The following is a 21,652-nucleotide window of genomic DNA, read 5'->3' as shown; positions in this document are numbered from 1 at the left end:
AGAGAGGGAGGATCAGCAGAGCTGGGGGAATGGAGCAGGAGAAACTAGCAATGTCACACATGGTCATCAGTGTGGGAGTAATATAGTGGGAGGTGCGTGGGGACTGGAGAGGGAGGTAGATCAGCAAAGCTGGAGGTTACTACTGAGTGGAAGATTATTAAAGCTGGGGGTACTACTGAGTAGGTCATTAGCTGAGTGGGGGTAACTACTGAGCAGGGGATCTGTTGAATGGGCCTAATGACCTCTGAATTTGCTGAGTGGGTTTGCTACTGAACTAGGGTTCTACTGGCCCCCTAAAAAACCCAATAGAAGATCAACAAACACACAGGGCATTTTCTAAGCTTCAGAAAACTGTCACAGAAGCATCAAAAAAGCATGTTGAAGAGGTAGGCGCTTTAATGGTTAAACAAGTGTAAATGAGCCCGAAAAGGTTTCTATTTTACCCTGACAAATATATAAAGTCGCTACTTCTGCATCCTAAAAAAATGCTGCTCTAATTTCGATTCCAAAATTCTGCAAAAACAATTCACCCCCACTGTACAAGGCTGATGTAAATAAGGCTACCTGCAACATGGAGGACTTGGCAAAGTTGATCCACGATCAGGATGAAGAATACTGACTCGCCTGTACCCTTGGTACTGTTCTGCTATTAGAATCCATGTCACTGCATTATGACGAAGAATGGTTTTCATCTGGGAAGCTAACCCATTATACCCTCAAATGGCCCTGCCTCTGTCTCTCTTTAGGAAGGGTCAAGGGGCCCAAGAGAGCTTACAACGGGATGCACCTATCCAACTTTTTTTGGACCCGATACCGATATCTCGCATTGTGAAATCGCCGATACCGGAACCGATCCGGAGCTACACACAAAGCAAGCGGCTGCAGTACAGAGCAAAGCCGCTGCTTCATGTGTGTGGCTCCTCCATTCACAGGCGGAATGCATCTGATATCACTCCGCCTGTGAGCCGGGACTATACAGGAAGTAGCGGCTCCCATCCCATACTACTACTGCACCAAGTAAGGGATGGCTGAGCCGTTACTAAGCAAAAAAACGGATCGGCCCGTGGATCGGTCAATATTACCGATCCCCCCCGATCCAGCTATAATGGCCATATCGGCGCCGATATCTGATCCGAATATCGGATCGGTGCATCCCTACTTACAACCCCTTTGCCCTCTCGACTTGGTCACTGGAGCAGGAACTGAAATAACCTCTATAATAGGGACGCAACTGCAATATACATGTTTCTTGGGTGGTGTGTGGAAAAACTAGGGCTTTGCTTTTTATTTATGTGCATAAATCTGCTGGAAACATCTCCGATTTCCAGCAGGGCCACAGAGAATAATGAAATCTGATAGAGGTTATAAACTTTCCCAACTAAAGTTCTGTGTCGGGGATACGCTTTATAGAAGCAAGTCAATTAGGTGCCTTTTGACATAAAACAACTTGCTAATACTTAAAATATTAACACTTTTTGTTTTCCATCCTATAGACCTTTTAATCAGTTGGAGCGGAAGGCTAATTCCCATTCTGTGCTGGAATTTGATCCTGTGAGAAAAGATGTGTCGGTGCGGACGGGGGGGATAAATGACAAACTGGGGAAAAAGAACTACGCGTTTGATATGGTAAGTGGTTGTACTGTATGTAATGCAGCAAAGCTTGTCATTTTGTGGTCTGATGCTAGGTAAGACCTTTTCTTCTGGTTATGGGAAGATGGGGACAGGCTGTGTTAATTTTGTCGACTAAAATAGTTTCATTGACAAAATTCTATTTTAGTCAACTAAAATGCAACTAAATGGGCTTTTTAGTCAAGACTAATCCCCCGTTCACAATTTCATTGCGGCTGTGACTTCATACAGCAAAAGTCTATGCAAGTCACAATGAAATTGTCAGTAAGTAGTGCAGGAACCTTTTTTTAACGTCCCTGCGACACGAGTCGTGGCAATTTGAACGGTTCCATTGCCGACAATGGGGTGCAGCTTGCCATGTGACTTGGACCTATCAAATCGCATAACAAATGGCACCGGTGTGAACGGGGGCTAAAACTATATTGAAATTTGAAGTCCAAAATTAACACTGCACTACCACAAGAATAAGTAGGGGGCATCTACTAAGCCGCTGAAAGAAAAAACCATAAAGCGGAGTTCCGGCCTTGGAAACTTTTTCACTAAAAATACCCCCGGGACAGTCGGGGGTAGTGCATTCCACAATGGATAGCCTCTGAATTGTCCCAGGTTGGACTTACCTTTTAGAAGAAATACTTGCCTTGAAAATGTATTCTCCAGCGCTGCCATCTCAGGTGTGGGCAGCTGAAGCCAGCGCGTCCTCTTTGGTCCCTCAATCCACTGCACCGGCCCCGCTCGTCACTTCTGGGGCAGGCGCGTCATCCCTGCACAGCTTTTGGGCATGCCCAGAAGCTGTTTAGCAGGGAATGACCCGCCTGCACCGGAACTGACGAGCGGGGCCGGTGCAGGGCATTGATTCCTGGGAGCGATGACGTTCAGCTCCCAGGAATCAATGCAAGCAGGAAGTAACGGCGTGGGCTGCGGCTGCAGAGGGAGGAAGTGGAAGAAAGGTAAGTATATTTTCTTCAATATCAAGGTAAGTAATTAAAAAAAAAAAAATCGGGACTATCCATTTTGTTTTTTTTTAGGTGACACTGAGCAAGCGGATGGCCCAAAGTGGATTTTGAGACCGGAGCTCTGCTTTAAGAAAAAGGCTTCCCCCCCCCCCCCCCTTATTTTTTTCTCCCCTTTAATATTTAATTTTTCTAATATATTCAGGTATAGAAAATGTGCTTATCCAAAACCGTGCTTAAAAAAAAAAAAAAATCATTATTAATCTCTTTTAAAAAAGGGTATTTTTCACAAAGTGAAATAATTAACCAAAAGTGAGTCCATGGGTAAATGAGAAAAAGTCCCATGCACAAGATGGTGTGTTCAGATGTAGATTCGCACCAACCATTCAGAGGGGATTCTTCCTGAATATATTTGTGAACCTATTTATGTACACCGTGCACGACTGCACACAAGAGGATCTGCCTCTTACCAGATGGATTGACCTTTGCAGGTCTAACACGGCCTTTTTGCAGCTTTTATATTTTAATATCAAGCTGTGCTAGTAATCCACACTCCAGCTCGTGTCGCACATGAAAAAGGAGGAAACAACTCATTGCACAGACATCCATAAAAAAACTATTTATTGGTATAAACATGTACTTACAAGAAAGAAGGCTATTATAGGCAAATGGGTTACACACAACGTCTGGCATCCTTACAGATGATAAGATGTCACCGCTATCACTAACCCCTATATTTTTAGGTAGTATGTGCAATGGCCCTACAGCCAATAGGGTTTACAATTTATCTATGTTTATTTTTATATATATATATATATATATATATATATATATATATATATATATATATATATATATATATATATATATATATATATATATATATATTGTAGCAGAGCGTCCCAGAGAGAGCCAGGAAAAGTCCTGTTCGGGGTTTATACATCTCCCAGGCATCTCTCGTATACCTTTTAGGGATCTCTGATCCATGATCCAGTTCAGGTCTTGGTCCTCTTCCCCAGGCCAATTTAAACTCACCTGAGACAGACAGCCAGTGCTCTCTCAGCCTGGGAAAACAGACACCAGTTTGTGTCTTTGGAAGCTGACAAGCTGTAGGCTTGCTCAGTCTGTGTTAGTGAGGGACTCCATTGTGTGTAGTAAGCGCCGGGACAGGGCTAGGCTTTTGTTTATTATTTATTATTATTATTATTCCTGCTTGTTTTCCTTAAAGCACTGTACTGCACCTGTATATAAACTTGTATATAACACCAATAAACACCGCACTGTTTGTCACTACCATGCTGGATTTGGTATCTGTGCCTGAAAGACTGCTCATCCCAGGGAGCTTTGCACCTGCTACCTGTTCCCCAGCTTACTTAAAATATATATATATATATATATATATATATATATATATATATATAATATATATAATATATATTTCAAAGTTGTACTACTTTTTGTCAAAAAGAAATATTTTTGTTTATGAAACTTAATACACATTCTATATCGCAATGGTTAAATCTGTGTCTGTAGTGCATGTTCAAACCTTATTACCATAAATAACATGGTATTAGATTTTTACTCTAGGAGTATATAATGAGTTTGGCAGTTTTAGAGAAATGCTTAAATAATGCACTAAAATTTAACTAAACCCATTCGATTTTAGTTGATAGAAATGTACTGGAGATTTTAGTCGACTAAAGTAATTCAGATGACTAAAAATGGCATTTTAGTTTTAACCAAATTGAAACTTTATATCTAAATTAACTCTGGGGACAGGCAGAGACATGACACAACAAAGAACAAAGCTCTCCGGGGCTTTGGTGTTCTCCAAACTACTCCTGGGGGGGGCGGGGGGGATTGCGACTCTGGCAAGAAGCATGCACATCAGGGTCACTGCTGCATATGTGAGAAATGTAGAGAAAAGAAGAAAAATAAACTTACAGTATAGATGTGTATATAAAAATTCACTCGTATAACAATTTAACCCCAATTTTTTTTTCTGTAGGTATTTGGTCCATCTGCTAAGCAAATTGAAGTGTACAGGAGTGTTGTATGTCCTATCCTGGATGAAGTTATAATGGGTTATAATTGCACCATTTTTGCGTGAGTGTCTTTTCAGCTTGGAGTATTTATTTTTCCTGCACTAAACACCGTATGAAATATTAATTTATTGATAATAAAAAATAGATAAGCTATGACTGATATATAATTCATGGCCTCTTTTCTCTAGTTACGGTCAAACTGGTACCGGTAAAACATTTACTATGGAAGGTGAGAGGTCATCAGAAGGGGAGTTTACATGGGAACAGGTATGTTTTACCCTGCACGCTCAACTGGTGTCCAGTCATATGCACTGTGTACCCTGGAAAAAAGAAATGGATGTGAATATTAAAATTCCTAGTAAGACTTTATAGATTAGTCGGGAGAGGAGCATTACAAAGGTTGGAGCAATGAAAGATGACACTCAGCTGACTAACGTGGATGAGCTTTTTTAACAGCATAAATCATGATGGTTTAAGCCTAAAATGTAATTTCTCTTTTGTTCATTGACGTACACGGCTTCTGTTTCTTCTTAACCATTGGGTTATACTGCCTCCTCCTATAGGAGTAGGACACTAGGCAGGAAAAAGCTTGACTACGCATATGGGCAGTCCGAGGGGGTATACACACACTTTCAGCTATAGGCACTAAGGTTTTTTTTTCCTGCCTAGTCAGGAGTAAGGACCTACTGCCTTGCTGGGATCTCTGGCCCTGGCAATTTTTTTCATTTTAAATGGAATTGTTTTTTTTTTTTTTTTTCCTCCTTTTTTTATTATTTTGTTCCTGTGAGAACTACAATCAAGTGCCGGACTGGGCGACATGTGGATAATTTAGATCCTTAGGGTCCCTCCAGTCCGGCCAGCAAGCGCGTGCAGACCACAGCTCTGCGTTAGGTCGGCCGAAACATAGCCCTACTGGATGGGGGCTGGCCAGCGAGTTACACGTCTCACGAGGACGCATGTGTACTGGCTTCGGCCATAGTCGCAGCGTTTCCTCCTGGTTGACAGCACCCACATTATGAAGGAGCTGTGCCCTGTCTGGAGCCGTGCCCACCCTGTTCCTGGTGTGATAAGTAGCTGTCCTCCCACTTCCCCCGGAGGGTTTTGGGGTGGATGTGGGCCCCTCCCAGGGATGGTCGGGCAACCCAGGTTCCCCTCTCTTTCCCCCCCAGCCTCTCTAAATTTTTGGTCGCTTTGGGTATTTCGCCCCTCCCTGGGTGAGGTTATGAGCTGGCTGGTTGGAGTTGTTGCTGACAGAGCTGCTAACCGGGTTTTCCTGGTGCACAACGGGGGGTTGAGCAGGGTTCCCTATGATTCTGGGGGTTGGTGACTAGGGCAGGGATGTCTTCTGGGCTCCCAGCGGCGGTTGTTTGGGCTGGGGGAGCGAATAGTTCAGCATCTGTGGGCCTCAGGACGCGCCTTTGCAGTCTACTACTTGGAAACTTCATGGGACGGCCCCTGTGAACGTGGCTAAAGCCATTGCCTCCCATTTAGGCATCCGCCTTCCCCTCTGCTTCCCCTGGGTGGTCAGCTCCGCTGCGGCTCACGTCCTACTAGGCCACCAAGAAGCAGAGTCGGGTGCCCCCTTTGGGGGGGGCGTCCCCAGTGCGTGTAGCTGAAGCCCCCCACTCTTCCTTTTGGGCGTCTGCTGGGCTGAGGATCGGTGCAATTGCGGCTGGACCCCCACAAAAATTTAGGCCTGCGTCCTGTTGGGCCATATGGTCAGCTTGGCACCTCCCTTGGACGGGGTGGCTGTCGCCGCGCTTAATTTTTAATGACAGTCTGCCGCCATTATTGTGTGGGGCACCTGCCTTTTTTTAGCATGGGTACTCTGCCTGTGCGTCCGTGTCACGGTGGGCGACCCTTTTTAAGGGGCTATGTCCTATTATGTCCTCCTTTTTGGAGGGCTTGTTTTTTTGTGGACCCTCGGCCGGCGTTCCCTTGTGGAATCGCAGTCGTCTGCCTCCCCTGATTTGTTATGTTTTTGTGGTGAGCTCAGTATATAACGACACTAATGCGTCTGCGTCCACGCACCCTGAGTACTCAGATAATGAGAATGATTCCTCTGCTCCTCTAGCCATGCCGGTGAATGCACAGTTTGTGTCCGTGCGTGAAACTTTAAAAATGGAGGTTGCTTCTAGAGCCGCGTCGGAGGCATTGGTTCCTTTTGGCACCCCTCCAAAGCAGTGAGGGTGTTCCTCTTTCCCCTAACCTTAAACCTAACTTTTCACAAAACAGTGTTTTTGTCCAAAACGCAGTGGTTTCTAGACGTTTTTTGCTTGCAGTATCCTTATGAGGATTTACTGCGTTAAAGGTGAACGGTCCCACCTGTAGTGGACTCGCCGGTTTCCAGGTCAAATTAAGTTGACTTCATCCCTATTGAGGAGTTCCTGACCTTTTCAGGTCCAGCTAATAAGAGGGCGGATACTCTGGCCCGCTATATGTGCGCTGTGGCTCCCCCCAGGTCCGGGCTAAGCTTTTGCGCCCGGACCTGGGGGGAGAATAGCTTCCCCTTGTCTTTGCGGAGCTGGAGGACCAGTTGGTCCAGGGGCTACAGTTTGTCTGTGATGCCTCTTTGGATGCGGCTCCTTTGATTTCTGGGCTGTCTGTATCAGCGGTGGTTCTTCGGCATATTGTCTGGCTGAAATGCTGGTCTCTGGACTAGACTTCTAAGAAGGCTTTATCTGATCTCCCTCTTGTAGGGGATCGCCTTTTTTGGAGCTTCCTTGGATGATATTGTTAAGTGTCTCACCGAAGGGAAGAGTACTCTTCTTCTGCAGGCTACTAAGGGCAAGGAGCCCCGTCGTGACGTGGGCCATTCTCCTCGGCTCCTAAGCAGCCTCTTCGTTTCTCAGGGTCTAAAGACAAGGGATCAAAAGTCAGGGCCTCCACCGGAGGTTCCAAGAGGACCTGGTCTGGCAAGCCACAAGCAGGCTCTTCCAGACCTGCGGACAAGGCTGCCTCTGCATAAAGGGGTGCCCCCAGCCGTATCTGGGGTGGGGGGACGTCTTTGCATGTTTCGGAAACCATGGACCTCCCTGGTACAGGTCAAGTTGAGCCACTAAGTTTATTCAGACAGGCTACAAGATTGCGTTCGGTCTTGTCCTCCGGAAAGGTTTTTTCCCTTCCAACCTGCACATGTCCCCAGATCGCTTCCGGGCAGTCCAACACTTGTTACTTTTAAGGGGCGATTGTTTCGGTTCCGACTTCAGAACATCTTCAGGGGTTTTTACTCAAACGTCTTTACAGTCCCCAGGAAGGTAGGCAAGGTATGTCCAATTGTGGACCTCAAGGCACCAAGCTGCCTTGTGCAAGTACAGAAGTTCCGCATTGAGTCCATTCGCATGGTAGTGGTGTCCCTACTTTAGGGGGATTTCTTCTCGCTTCTATCGACATCAAGGACGCATACCTGCACATTGTAATATGTGCTGGTCGCTAGCGCTTACTCAGTTTTTGCTGTGGACGATGAGCATTATTAGTTTGTGGTGCTGACCTTTGGTCTCCCTTCTGCACTGGTGCTGGCATTGTTTGAGTCAGCGGGGGATCGCGGTACTGGATTACCTGGACGATCTTCTGCGGGCGGTCTCCCCGACTGCTTTGATGGACTACTGGAGATTGCACTGCAAACTCTGAGGGAGTTTGGTTGGATCCTGAACATTCAATAGTCTGCTTTGGTTCTGTCCACAAAAACTGGAGGAGAGAGATCCCTCCCTCCCCCCCCCCCCCCCCATACTAAAAAGGCCAATTAACCCTTGCAGTGTCGGCACAATTGATACTTTTTATTATTTTTTTTGCCTGGAGTTTGCCTTTTAACTGTTCGTTTTATTACATTATATTTATTACCACCCACTAATGAACTATTGAAGGTTAGCTTTCACCTGGCTGATAGTTTTATCTAAGAGGTGTGATAACGTAACCTGTACATTAATCTTTGTGAGTTATCTTTTAAAGCTGTTTTAAATAACACTGCATTAGCACTAGTAAATGGAAAAAAATACTTTTATAGGGCAAGCTAAATAAAGCAGGTTATGCACATTTGTGAATTTAGAGATATGAGCTATGTACAGCTCATCAATGGTACACCTTTTGAAAATTGATTCTAGCATGTGTAGTGTGCAATACATTGTAAAACTTTAGTTTTTGGATTTCTCCCTCTAGTGGCCATTTTAAAATATACAGCTGATCGAGACTAAGGAGGCACAGACATACTTGGAGGTTAACTAGGGATTAAGGGATCTCATAGCCATTGGTCTCATCTATGAAGTTACATGATTGGAAATTGACATTTTGAAGGAAGTCGCAGCCTTTCTATGAGATCTTTGTTCTGCCATTCTAAGACATACTGTATATTGTTGGCGCAAGTCATTTTTACTCTGGACAAAAGCCAAAAGCCAAAATCTATTTGCTTCTGCCACTTTGTTCTTTATGGAATGCTGACTTGATGCATTGTCAGTATACCCTTACATATTATAAGAGTTATTTCCTCCTCCCCAGGACCCTCTGGCAGGCATAATCCCTCGAACCCTTCATCAGATATTTGAGAAGCTTTCAGAGAACGGTACAGAGTTTTCAGTGAAGGTGTCTCTGCTGGAAATCTACAATGAGGAGCTCTTTGATCTTCTAAGCCCATCACCAGATGTTTCAGAAAGACTGCAGATGTTTGATGATCCCCGAAATAAGGTGATGTTTTTTTCAATGTACACTCATCAGATGAGTTCTTTACAATTTAGACTATTTGTTCTCGACTTTTGGTATATCAATCTTTTAAGGGTACTTCTGACAAGTTCACGGGGGTTCTTCTAACACGGCTGACCTTGTAGATTCCTTTTAATGCTCTGCCCAGGCTGTGCACAGGACTTCAAATTTCTCCACGTTTTTTAAGTTTACACTCCCCTGTCATTTAGGTGTTTAATATCAGAATCTCTGCAGACTTTAGAGGTTTGGCATTCAACGGCTTAAAGCGGAGTTCCACCCAAAAGTGGAACTTCCGCATTAAATAGTCCTAACCCCCTGACATGCTACATTTGGCATGTCATTTTTCTGGGGGGGGGGGGGGGGGGGGGAGCGGGTACCTAGTTTTGACAGGTTTCCGCTCGGAGCGCCACGGTGCCCTGAGCGGAAGTTCTCCTCTCTCCCTCCCTCCCTGCAATCTTCTGGGACATGTCAGAGGTCCCAGAAGATTGCTGGCCAATCACGACGCATAGCGCAACTCGCGCATGCGCAGTGCGTACCCGGCTGTGAAGCCGCAAACTGTCACAGCCGGGTGCCCACATCAGTGATGCCGCAGAGCAGAGAGGGAGAAGACGGCGCATCGCTGGACCGTGGGACAGGTGAGTGTGCAGTTAGGCTGGAACTCCGCTTTAAGGATGGGGGCAGGATTTAGTGTTGGGGAGGGGTAGGACCTAATCTCAACATATGGAGAAGCCAGCTCCATTGTTACATATTGTACCTAGTCTCTAAAAGGATGTCAGGGGGATTGATAGGAAGGCTAGCACAGATGCTGGCAGACAGCATACTATTACCTTAGGCACTTTTAAGCCAGTTCTTGTATCCTAAACTAGCACATGCTAAGGAGTAAAAATTTGGAACCATGAACATGAAAAAAATGCTGGTGACAACAGGTGAACTTTATAATTTCTTAATTTTTTTGAGATTTGATAAGTTGTGCATTAATGTGTTGGGTAATCCTTTGGAAGGTGTACAAGTTCTGTGTTCCCAGTATTGTTGAAGAAAATCTGATGCACTCTGTATTCCAGAGAGGAGTGATAATCAAAGGACTGGAGGAAGTAACTGTACACAACAAGGATGAAGTTTATCACATCTTAGAGAGGGGCGCAGCCAAGAGGACCACTGCATCTACTCTGATGAATGCCTACTCCAGGTAAGTACAAACATTTGTTCACCCTTTCTCATATCTCCTAATCTTACATATTTACTATGCTCTCATTATTTTCTTGTAGCAATTTTGAGATGATTTCTGGCCTTTTGGTCTTTTTTTGGCCTTTTGGTTGCACTTTATTTTACAGAAAACACACATGTATATTGTTTCCTTTTGCAGTCGTTCTCACTCTGTGTTTTCAATCACAATTCACATGAAAGAAACCACTGTTGATGGGGAAGAGCTGGTTAAAATTGGCAAGCTGAATTTGGTAAGCTTTTTTGTATTTAGTGTATGAGTCTGTGTACTGGTTTTTGTTCTAATCCATTTATCGACATCCGATGGCATGTTGGATAGCCATTGACCTTTCATAGAAATCAAATGTTTTATATGGTTATTTGCAGTGTTTTTCCATTCTATAAACCATTTTACTAATATGCAATGCACTTCTGAGTTAGCAAATTTAAATAAAGGATAAGTTCACCTTTTGGAACACGCTACATGTTCCAGTGTCTGCGCCTTCTCCTCCCTCCCTGTCATAATTTGTCAACAACGTGGCTCTTCATTCACAGGTTCCATTGCGGCTAGTGGCTTGTAGTTTTTATTGAACTGCGCAAAGAGCTTTGCTCTGCCTGCCTGTATCGGAGGTATGGATAGACCTCTATCCTGCGAGTCTACGGGACCACAACATTGCACCTGCGACCTGCTGATCTTGGGTGCAATGCTCTGCAAGCTTCTTGGAAAAACAAAACAAAAATGCATGTTTTTTTACCTGCAAAAAAAAGTTGCTTTTTTTTTCCCAATTTGAACTTAGCCTTTAATTCCGGAAGGACTGCTCCATAGCACAGCCCCCTTCCTCCTACGTCAAAGCCGTTTCTTCTGGGAGTGGCAAATGGTTTGCTTTGCTTCTATGTCCCTCCCTTCAGTGCCCTATATAACCTTTTATGTAGCAGCCAGGGGCAGAGTGGAGGGCGATACTATAGAGCAGCCTTTCTCAACTTTTTTTATAACACAGAGGAACCCTTGAAATAACTTTCCCGTGTCAGGGAACCCCTGCTGATAATTATTTATATCTAAAAGTCATGATACATTTATCGTTATGGACACTGGAAAGAGAGCTTCTTACGCTTGTCGTCATTGGGAAGAATTATCCCCTTACAGATAGCTAAATCCATGTTGTTGTTGTCTACCTGTAAGCTTTACAGCAGGGGTCTCCAAACTTTCTAAAGAAAGGGCCAGTTTACCATCCTATAGACTTTGAGGGACAGATTTGCGATCAGGAGTACAAAATGTCCCAGCATCAGCTGGAGTAAACAATACCCTATCTTTGGTGCCAGTGGGAGAAATTATGCCCCATTGTTGGTGTCAGTAGGAGCAAGGAATTGTACTTCATCAATGTCATTGGTAAGAATTGGTCCCTTCGTTGGTGTCAGTGAATTAAATAATGCTCAAAGGGTATATAGTTTGGAGACCACTGCTTTACAGCATACATGTTTCTCTAGCACTACATGTGCTTATTGATATAGCCAGGAAATATTTCTGTTTGCAAATATAACCTTTAATTTTTGGTATCTTCTGCTGTACTTTGAAATGATCCATGATCCCATCAGTTTAAATTTTTTCTTTCTCTTACGTCCTCCGACAGTCGCCGCCTCTTCATATTCGTCACATATGGGGTATTAGACTTTGCTCCGAAGGAGTAGCTAGGCAACAGAATATGTTAACAATAAAGCTTTAACATATCCCACCCTCAAGGGGTGGTCCCCTCAGTCAATACCCTCCTACTTCCTGCAACCATATCCCAGTTTTTAATGTCTAGCTTGTCAGGAGTGGCTGGCTCTCTCTGTGCTGGGACTTTCTGTCCCAGACTCTTTCTTCTTTTTAATATTTTGTTTGAGTTTTCTCTCTACCTTTACTTAGCTGTTATTTTTGTCAGCATTAGTTAGTTCTTCGGACGAAGAGGATCATGCGGACTGGGTCTCGGGCTGATCCCCCTGGTCGCAGGTCGTGGGTCAGTGGCTTCCCAGTCTGCCATCGAGCGTTCAGCCAGGTAACGCTCCTGGCACAGTGAACGACCCATCCCTGTTCGGTGCAGGGATGATTGGTGAGGTGGCTACCTCACCGGACGCTGTGCGGTTTCTTAACCTCCATTGTGTGCGTCTTGAATTGCGACTCTCCCTGCCTCATGTGCAGCGGCTTGTTCGCCTGTGCGGGTTCCCCACGCCATGTGAGGTAAGTGTATTTATGTGGGGACCTGTCTGGGGGGGTCTCAGTCTGGGACTGTGTAACCTGCCTTTAATCACACTGCTTGTCTCCCTATCTCTCGGCTGCATGCTGTGGGCTGCAAGGGGGGGGGGGAGCTGTATGACACTGTGTGTGTCAGGCTGGGCAGTGTGAGAAGCTGTGTGCTGTGGGGCATGTTTTTTCTTGGCATGTTTGGGCATATACAGCGATCGCTGCGGCGATCTAACATGTATCCTTATATTGGGATGTAATGTGTGTGTTTTTATGCACTGTGGAGCGGCGTTTTCGGCGCCAAACGACGCCATTTTACCGGCGCCCGCTCCGGCCGCATGGTTTACATGCACGGCGGCCATTTTCTTGTAGCCTCCATAGGCTTACATAGAGCGCCCTGGCAGCATCACTTCCTCTTTCCAGGAACACCGATCGAGGCAGCAGCAGCAGCGGGGTCTCCTCAGGTTTTATCCTTCTGTTCTTGCTATCCATTGCCTGTATTCAGTTTGTATATTCCCTGTGGGGGTCTCATTGTGCCTGAGTGTGGTGCGGTGGGCTGCGCTTGCCGCGCTTGCTAAAAGGGGGCAGTTAACCCTTGGTTGTCTGGCATTACAGGGGCAATGGATTCTCAGGAGGGCAAGTTTCCTACAGTATTGGTGGAAAGCCAGGGGACCGCTGTTTCCCCCCCAGGGGGGGATTTAGCCACTATTGTGGCTGGCCTTGCTGCCCAGGTGCAAATGCTGGTGGCTGCTCAATCTACTAAACGGCCCAGAGTTGCTCTGTCCTCTGATTCTGAGGGTGAAGGTGATGGGGCTGTTCTGGCAGGGACCTCCTTATCGGGGTCCCGCTCCTCTCTTGATCTAGTGGGGTCTGAGGTAGAGGCTGAAGTTGAGGGGGTTGATGATTCTCCCCCTGGCTCGCCTGAAGAGCTTGCAATCATGGATGAGTTGATTGCTTCCATTAAGCAGACGCTACGTTTGCAGGACGAAGTGTGTCCCCCCGCTGCCTTGGCGGCTTATGGGACGCAGAGGAAACGCAGGACGCCGCAGGTTTTTCCCTGCAATGCTGATTTTCAGCGCGCTGTTAAGGATCAATGGCGCGATCTGCGCAAGCCTTTTGCGGTACCAAGTAAATTCAAGCTGCGTTATCCTTTCTCGCCTGCCACTGATGAACGGTGGGGTGTGCCTCCGCCAGTGGATCATGCAATTGCGGTTTTGAACAAAGCCACTGCGATTCCTGCAGAGGGTTCCCCTGTTTTCCGTGATGCCACGGATAGGAGACTGGAGTCTCTTGCCCGTCATACTTATTCTGTTACGGGTTCTATGCTTAAGGCTCTGTTTGCTTCTCTCATGGCGGCCCAGGCGATCGCAAGTTGGACGCAGATGCTTAGGCGCGTCCTAGTGGCCGATTCGTCCTCGGCGGCGACCCTGGATATGGTGGATCAGATCCACCAGGGTGTCATGTATCTGTGTGATGCGGACCTGGACCTGATTCCGTTGGCTGCACGTGTGCACAGCGTGGCGGTGTTGTCTCGCCGCCTGGTTTGGTTGAAATGTTGGTCGGTGGACCAATCTTCACGTAAGACCTTAGCCAATCTGCCTTATGATGGGTCTCGCCTTTTTGGGGAGTCCCTGGATGTGTTGATTAAGGGGATCACCGGGGGTAAGAGCACTCTCTTGCCCCATTTCCCCAAGGCTAAGGGGGCTTCTGGGAAGAAGCATGCTAATTTTCGGCCCCCTCAGGGGTCCTTTCGTGCCTTTCGGCCGCACTACAAGGGCAAACCGTTCAAAGGCCAAGGCTCTCAGAAGAAGCCCTGGTCTGGGAAACAGAAGTCCGGCCAATCCGGACCTGCAGCCCATAACAGTTCGGCCTGAAGGGGCGCCCTCACCCAGTTTTGGGGTGGGGGGACGCTTGCTCGGTTTTCTTCAGCCCTGGTTGGCCCGTGTGCAGGACAGATGGGTTCTGGAAATCGTTCGATCTGGTTACAAGATCGAGTTTCTCTCTCGGCCGGAGAGCAGATTTTTTCCCTCAAATCTTCAACTGTCTCCAGAGCGCCTGCGGGATCTGCACCTGGCGGTGCGGGACCTGAGGGCTCAGGGAGTGGTGGTTCCGGTGCCTCATCGGGACAGATTTCGGGGGTTTTATTCCAATCTGTTCACCGTGCCCAGGAAGGAGGGCAAGGTTCGTCCGATTCTGGACTTGAAGGCTCTGAACCGCTCTGTGCGGGTTCGCAAGTTCCGCATGGAATCCCTGCGCTCGGTGGTGGCTGCCCTGGTTCCGGGGGAATTCATGGCCTCCATCGATTTGAAGGATGCGTACCTTCACATCCCCATATTCGAGGGTCATCAGAGATACCTTCGATTTGCCATTGCGGAGGATCACTACCAGTTCGTGGCGTTGCCCTTTGGTCTCGCCTCGGCTCCGCGGGTCTTCACCAAGGTGCTTGCACCGATTCTGGCATTATTGAGGGCCCAGGGCATTTCTGTCCTGGGGTATCTGGACGACATTCTGGTTCGGTCTGCGACCAGACAGGGTCTGGAGGAGGACCTGTCTGTCACAATGCAAACTGCAGGAGTTTGGTTGGACGATAAATGTTCCAAAGTCGACACTGAGTCCGTCGGTTCGTCTTCCCTATCTGGGAATGATACTGGACTCGGTGCAGGCGAAGGTCTTCCTGCCGGAAGACAAACTCAGGACTCTTCAGGAGGAAGTCAGGTCCCTCAGGGACATTCCACACTCGTCTCTGCGGACGTGTATGAGATGTCTGGGATTGATGGTCTCGGCCTTCGAGGCGATTCCTTTCGCGCAGTTTCACACGCGGGGTCTCCAAGCGGAGATCCTGTCCAGGTGGGACGGGCGACCTCAATCTCTGGATCTTCAGATCTCGTTGAGTCATCGCACCAGGGAAAAGCCAGCCTGTCGGGCTGGGGTGGTGTTCTGGGCGTTCTGTCCGCCCAGGGGACCTGGTCGGAGGGGGAGTCTTCCCTCCCGATCCACATTCTGGAATTGCGTGCGATAAGGCTCTGTCTTCATCGCTGGACGGACCGGCTGCAGGGCTGCCCGGTTCGGGTGCAGACGGACAATGCCACGGCGGTGGCCTACATCAACCACCAAGGGGGCACCAGGAGTGCCCGAGCGGCTCGAGAAGTGGCCGACATTCTGTCTTGGGCCGAGACTCATGTCCCGGCGATAACGGCGGTTCACATTCCGGGAGTGGAGAACTGGCAGGCGGACTATCTGAGTCGCCAGACCCTGGATCAGGGGGAATGGTCTCTCCACCCGGCTGTCTTCCAGATGTTGTGCGCGAAGTGGGGTCTTCCAGATGTGGACCTGTTCGCGTCTCGCCTCAACTACAAGGTGAAGAGGTTCGTGGCAAGGACGCGCGACCCTCGGGCAGACGCGTCGGACGCGTTAGTGGCCCCGTGGCATCAGTACAGGCTGATGTACGCGTTTCCACCGATTCAGTTGCTGTCCAGGTTCCTTCGCAGGTTACACTCGGAACGCAGCACGGTGATTCTTGTGGCACCGGACTGGCCTCGCCGGTCCTGGTACGCAGACCTCATGAATCTGGCGGTCGACGCCCCTTGGGGTCTGCCTCTTCGAGACGATCTACTGTCTCAAGGACCGATTTACCATCCTGCTTTACAGTCGCTGGCTTTGACGGCCTGGCTGTTGAGACCGAGGTCCTGAAGGTGAAGGGTCTCTCTCCAGAGGTCGTTCATACTTTGATCAACGCGAGGAAGTCTTCCTCGGGGAAGGTTTATTACCGTACTTGGAAGGCCTATTTTGCCTGGTGTGAGTCCAGGGGGTTTTCACCCCGCACGTACTCGGTTTCCCGTGTGCTGTCTTTCCTTCAGACGGGTGTCGATCAGCGTTTGGCGCTGGCTACGATAAAGGGTCAGGTGTCTGCGCTGGCCGTTCTGTTTCAACGTCCCGTGGCTTCTAACTCCTTGGTTGGCACCTTTATTCAGGGTGTGCGGCATCTGGTTCCTCCTAGGAGGGATCCTTTGCCCCCTTGGGACTTGAATCTCGTTCTATCTGTGTTACAACGTGCTCCTTTTGAACAGATCAGGGAGATCTCGTTGTCTATGTTGTCCAAAAAGGTTGCCTTTTTGGTGGCGATCACTTCGGCTCGCAGAGTGTCGGAACTGGCGGCTTTGTCCTGCAAGTCTCCGTACCTGGTTGTTCATTTGGATAAGGTGGTCTTGCGACCTAATCCTTCTTTTCTGCCGAAACGAGTTTCGGAATTCCATCTTAACGAGGATATTGTTTTGCCTTCGTTGTGCACGAAGCCTAAACATCCAAAGGAGATGAGATTGCACTCTCTGGATGTTGTTCGGGCGATAAGGGTTTACCTTAAATCGACTGAGTCTTTTCGTAAGACGGACTCCTTGTTTGTTCTTCCAGAGGGTCCTCGGAAGGGCATGGCGGCTTCGGCCTCTGCCATCGCCAAATGGATCAGGCAGACCATTGAACAGGCCTATGCCTTGCAGGGGAAGGTTCCCCCTGTGCCTGTGAAGGCGCACTCTACTAGATCTCTGAGTACGTCTTGGGCCTGCCGTCATGGGGCTTCGGTAGCCCAGGTGTGTAAGGCGGCGACTTGGTCGACCGTGCACACTTTCACAAAATTCTACAAAGTAGATGTTCAGGCATCGGCGGATGCTTCCTTTGGCCGCAAGGTTCTTAGTGCGGCTGTTCCCTAGGGTCCCTTGTTGGGGACTCCTGGCTGTTGGGATAGTTTTTTGTATCCCCTGGTTTTTTTTTTTGTCTTTTCCTGGGTTGTTGCTCCTGTTGAGCACTTATTTTTGCTGTTGCCCAGCTGGTTTCCTTCCTTTGGTAAGGTTCCTTTCTTTGATGTGGAGACTGCGTTGCCTTTCGGCGCGGATGCGTTTCCCACCCCTCATGTTTGCACTGCTTTGGGACGTCCCCATATGTGACGAATATGAAGAGGCGGCGACTGTCGGAGGACGTAAGAGAAAACGGAATTTTTGTAAAATCTTACCTGTAAAATTCCTTTCTCTGAGTCCTCCGACAGTCGCCGCCCCCGCCCCTCTTTTGGGGTTTGAATGTATACTCTACTGCTATTCCACTAAAACTGAGATATGGTTGCAGGAAGTAGGAGGGTATTGACTGAGGGGACCACCCCTTGAGGGTGGGATATGTTAAAGCTTTATTGTTAACATATTCTGTTGCCTAGCTACTCCTTCGGAGCAAAGTCTAATACCCCATATGTGACGAATATGAAGAGGCGGCGACTGTCGGAGGACTCAGAGAAAGGAATTTTACAGGTAAGATTTTACAAAAATTCCGTTTTCTCCATTATCTGAAGAGATGCAGGACATTGCTCCAGAAAATTGCATCATCTCTACTGCTATTCAGTTATAGAAAGAAGTCCAGTCTGTTGCACTCGTCAATGATATCCTGTATGGACCCAGTGTAGAAGACCCTATTAATCCTATCTTGTATGAATGTCTTCGCAGGTCGATTTGGCTGGCAGTGAGAACATTGGCCGCTCTGGGGCTGTAGACAAGAGAGCCCGTGAAGCTGGCAATATCAATCAATCTTTGTTGACTTTGGGCAGGGTGATCACAGCCCTGGTAGAGAGAGCTCCACATATCCCATACAGAGAATCTAAACTCACAAGGATCCTACAGGACTCTCTAGGAGGAAGAACAAAAACATCCATCATTGCTACAGTCTCTCCAGCCTCTATTAACCTGGAGGTAAATATGGTTTGTCCATTCTCTCCTACCATGGATCTACTTTACATTGGAACCAATGCATTTTTTTTTTCCTCGCCCTTTTTTGACTGTTCACATGACCGCTCTGGGTATTCATTTTTTATATTGTGTTTTTAGGAATGTTTGTTAAGCAATATATGATCTCCAAATACATCATGTGTGCATTATTGCAGGAAACAGTGAGCACTTTGGAATACGCCAACCGAGCTAAGAGTATCATGAACAAGCCTGAAGTTAACCAGAAACTGACCAAGCGGGCACTGATCAAGGTAAATGTCTCCCATTCTACATGCTGCAGTGTTGGAACCATCTGTGCCATGACAATTGCTGTATTGACAGTATACATTTCTCTTTAGGAATACACAGAGGAGATTGAACGGTTAAAGAGGGACCTTGCTGTAGCCAGAGAAAAGAATGGAGTCTACCTCTCCAGTGAAAACTATGAGTATGTGTTTAGTTTTTACAATCGTTTCACACTCCGTTCACATACAGTCCAGGATTTTCCTTTTTAGAAAGGAATGTTCATATGTAGTTTAGAATGAGCTGGCTTACTAGGTTGCTTGCTCCTAATTAGGGCTGAACGATAGTCGATGTGATATCGACTATCGTTCTGCGGGCGTGGGCGATTCACATCGCCGAAGACACGATATTTACCATTAGGCAGGGAGAAGTCGGGACTCCGGGGGGGGGGGTGAGGAGGACTCAGTGCTGGCAGCCGTCCCACACGTTCAGCGGTGAGCAGCGCACCGTGAGCAGCTGCACAGCTAACCAATCACGCCTGCCTGCACACCTGATTGGTTCCCTGTGCCGATACTCACGTGATTGGTTCGCTGTGCCACACTCACCGCTCGGTCAAGAGAACTAGCTCCAGGGCGGCAGAGGGGAACGTGTGGGACAGATGTCATGTTGGGCTGTGTTCTTCTACCTCCTACCACAACTGTGAGTCCCGACTAATCCGTCTTCTGCATTCCACCCAGAGAAATATTGCGATATATATAGTTGAAAACGAAATATCGCAATGTTCTTTTTTTTTTTCCCAATATTGTGCAGCCCTACTCCTAATCATTTCAGAAACTGCTTGTATCTTTTAAAGCTGGGTACACACTGAATTCGGATTCAGCTCACAGCAGGGGTCCAGTGCGTCCCTGTTCTCTATTTCAGGGCTGAATTTTGCCTGAATTCGGACCTGAAATGGAGCCAAAGATGCACAGAACCCCTCTGCATCCGCCCCAGAGATATGTGAACCTGCTCCATTGAGAGCCGGTCACAGTCTTCTGTCATGCGAAAAAACCCACGTCCAATTTGCATAAGTGTGAACCCAGCTTTTAACAGCCTTTATTGATGAATCCACCACCAGACTAGCATCTAGGAGGCTGCATTTCATCGTAGACCTTTTTAAAGCATTTTTACTTATTAAACTCCTTAATGTATCAGCAGGAGCTACTGAAAGTTTGTGTTTGGGATCCAAGAGATTAGCTTTAAATGGCTTTTTTTTTTTTTTTTTTTTTTTCAGAGAGCTCCAAGGGAAAATTGTAAATCAAGAAGAACAAATCACCGACTATATGGAAAAGATTGCTGTCATGGAAGAGGAGCTGAAGAGGGTATTTTTTATTTTTTTTTCCATATTTCTCTGAAAAAATGAGTTGCAGTATAAGTTTATGTAAATAAAGTTGTTGCGCTGAAAACGGGTACCAATGTACAACTAATGTAAAATAAATAAGATGTGCTGTTTTAGACTGAGATATTATCCTAAAATTGATTAGGTAACGGATGCAATAAACAATGTGCAATAAGCAAAATCAAACAATAGTGAATGTTCAAATGCCATAGTGTCAGAGAAGAGAAGTGAAAACTCTTGCTTAAAATGATGCATCAAGTAAAATATATAAAAAAAAATTTTTGTGAATAAGTAGCCACGCTCTGTTTAAAAAAAAAAAAAAAAAAAAAACACTAATAAATGGTGCAAAACGTTCATAAATAGTCCAGTACTCCACAATTCAATGTGTTTAGTAAAAAGATGATGCTTGCAAAGGAAAGTGTCACCGCTGTGATCTATATGTGAAAATTGGCCGCTTACCAAATCAAATGATCCCACCAAGAGATCATATGCGTGCGAGTGGAAGCGCCTCTAAAGACAAGTGGTCAGCCAGCTCCTGGGAATGTATCCAGGCTTATGGTGCTCCTTAAACTTGATAATCACATCATGTGGTTATAAAAAAGATAATGGCAGACGCTCATAGCGCATTAATGCTTTATAAAGCTGATTTATTATAAAACAATTGCACTTGCATGAAGGACAATGAATTTGAGCGGTATGAGATAGAATCTTGCATGGCTGCCTGTAGTGTGGTCCATGCTATTTGACGTCACTTTGCTAGCTCCAATCCAACGTGTTTCCTCTCAGAAGGCTTCAACTGGGATGAAGGCTCCCATCCTAGCACTGGACTATTTATGAACTTTTTGAACCATTTTATTATTTCTTTTTTGTAAACAGATCGTGGCTACTTATTAAAAAAATATATATATTTTTGATATTAACTTGTTACATTGTTTATGGCAGCAAGAGTTTTCACTTATTTAGTGACACTTTGCCATTTGAACATTCACTATTGTTTGATTTTGCTTATTGCACATTGTTTATTGCATCTGTTACCTGATAATTTTTAGGATAATATCTCAGTCGAAAACAGCGCATCCTATTTATTTTACAACGTTTTTTTATTTATTTTTTTCCTCACTATGCAGGGAGTGTTTGATTTCAGCAGTTTCTTGATTTCACATATTTGCAGCTGAGAGCACCTTTTTTGTTTTGTTTAAATGTACAACTAATCACATCCTCTAATTTGGACAGCAAAAATGTCCACTGGTGCAAAAAGTTGACTTTATGCTTAAACTAGAATTGAAAAAAATTATAAATGTGTCCAAAAAAAAGTTCAACTTGTAATCCCACACCAAATAGAATCTCCACCACCATTGGGCACACATACAGGCTTACCAATAATCTATGACTCTTGCTACACATAAGTCATATACAGCACATGGCTTTAATTTTTTCACGTTAGCCAAACTTCCAACTTAAGCCCCATACACACGTGTCGAAAATTGGCCGTGAATTTTCGGCCAACGTCCGATCTGCCGATTTCCGGCTTGTTAGTATGATGCTTCCGACAACCAACT

General features: G+C 46.4%; 1 protein-coding gene across 1 annotated transcript in view; it reads left to right on the top strand.

Moving 5' to 3' along the window:
• Window positions 1-21,652, top strand: part of KIF11 (kinesin family member 11) — a 57,932-nt gene that overhangs the window by 4,253 nt on the left and 32,027 nt on the right. Inside the window, exons 2-11 of the mRNA XM_082268448.1 lie at window positions 1,494-1,626; window positions 4,588-4,685; window positions 4,813-4,891; window positions 9,116-9,301; window positions 10,378-10,502; window positions 10,680-10,770; window positions 18,215-18,457; window positions 18,649-18,744; window positions 18,832-18,920; window positions 19,989-20,076. Coding sequence (XP_082124574.1) covers window positions 1,494-1,626; window positions 4,588-4,685; window positions 4,813-4,891; window positions 9,116-9,301; window positions 10,378-10,502; window positions 10,680-10,770; window positions 18,215-18,457; window positions 18,649-18,744; window positions 18,832-18,920; window positions 19,989-20,076 — 1,228 coding nt within the window. The remainder of the gene's footprint in view (window positions 1-1,493; window positions 1,627-4,587; window positions 4,686-4,812; window positions 4,892-9,115; window positions 9,302-10,377; window positions 10,503-10,679; window positions 10,771-18,214; window positions 18,458-18,648; window positions 18,745-18,831; window positions 18,921-19,988; window positions 20,077-21,652) is intronic.

This window comes from Pelophylax lessonae, assembly GCF_965119305.1.
Source record: "Pelophylax lessonae genome assembly, chromosome: 9".
NCBI lineage: Eukaryota > Metazoa > Chordata > Amphibia > Anura > Ranidae > Pelophylax > Pelophylax lessonae.
The sequence above is the reverse complement of the archived record's forward strand: the minus strand, read 5'-3'. Positions and strand labels throughout refer to the sequence as shown.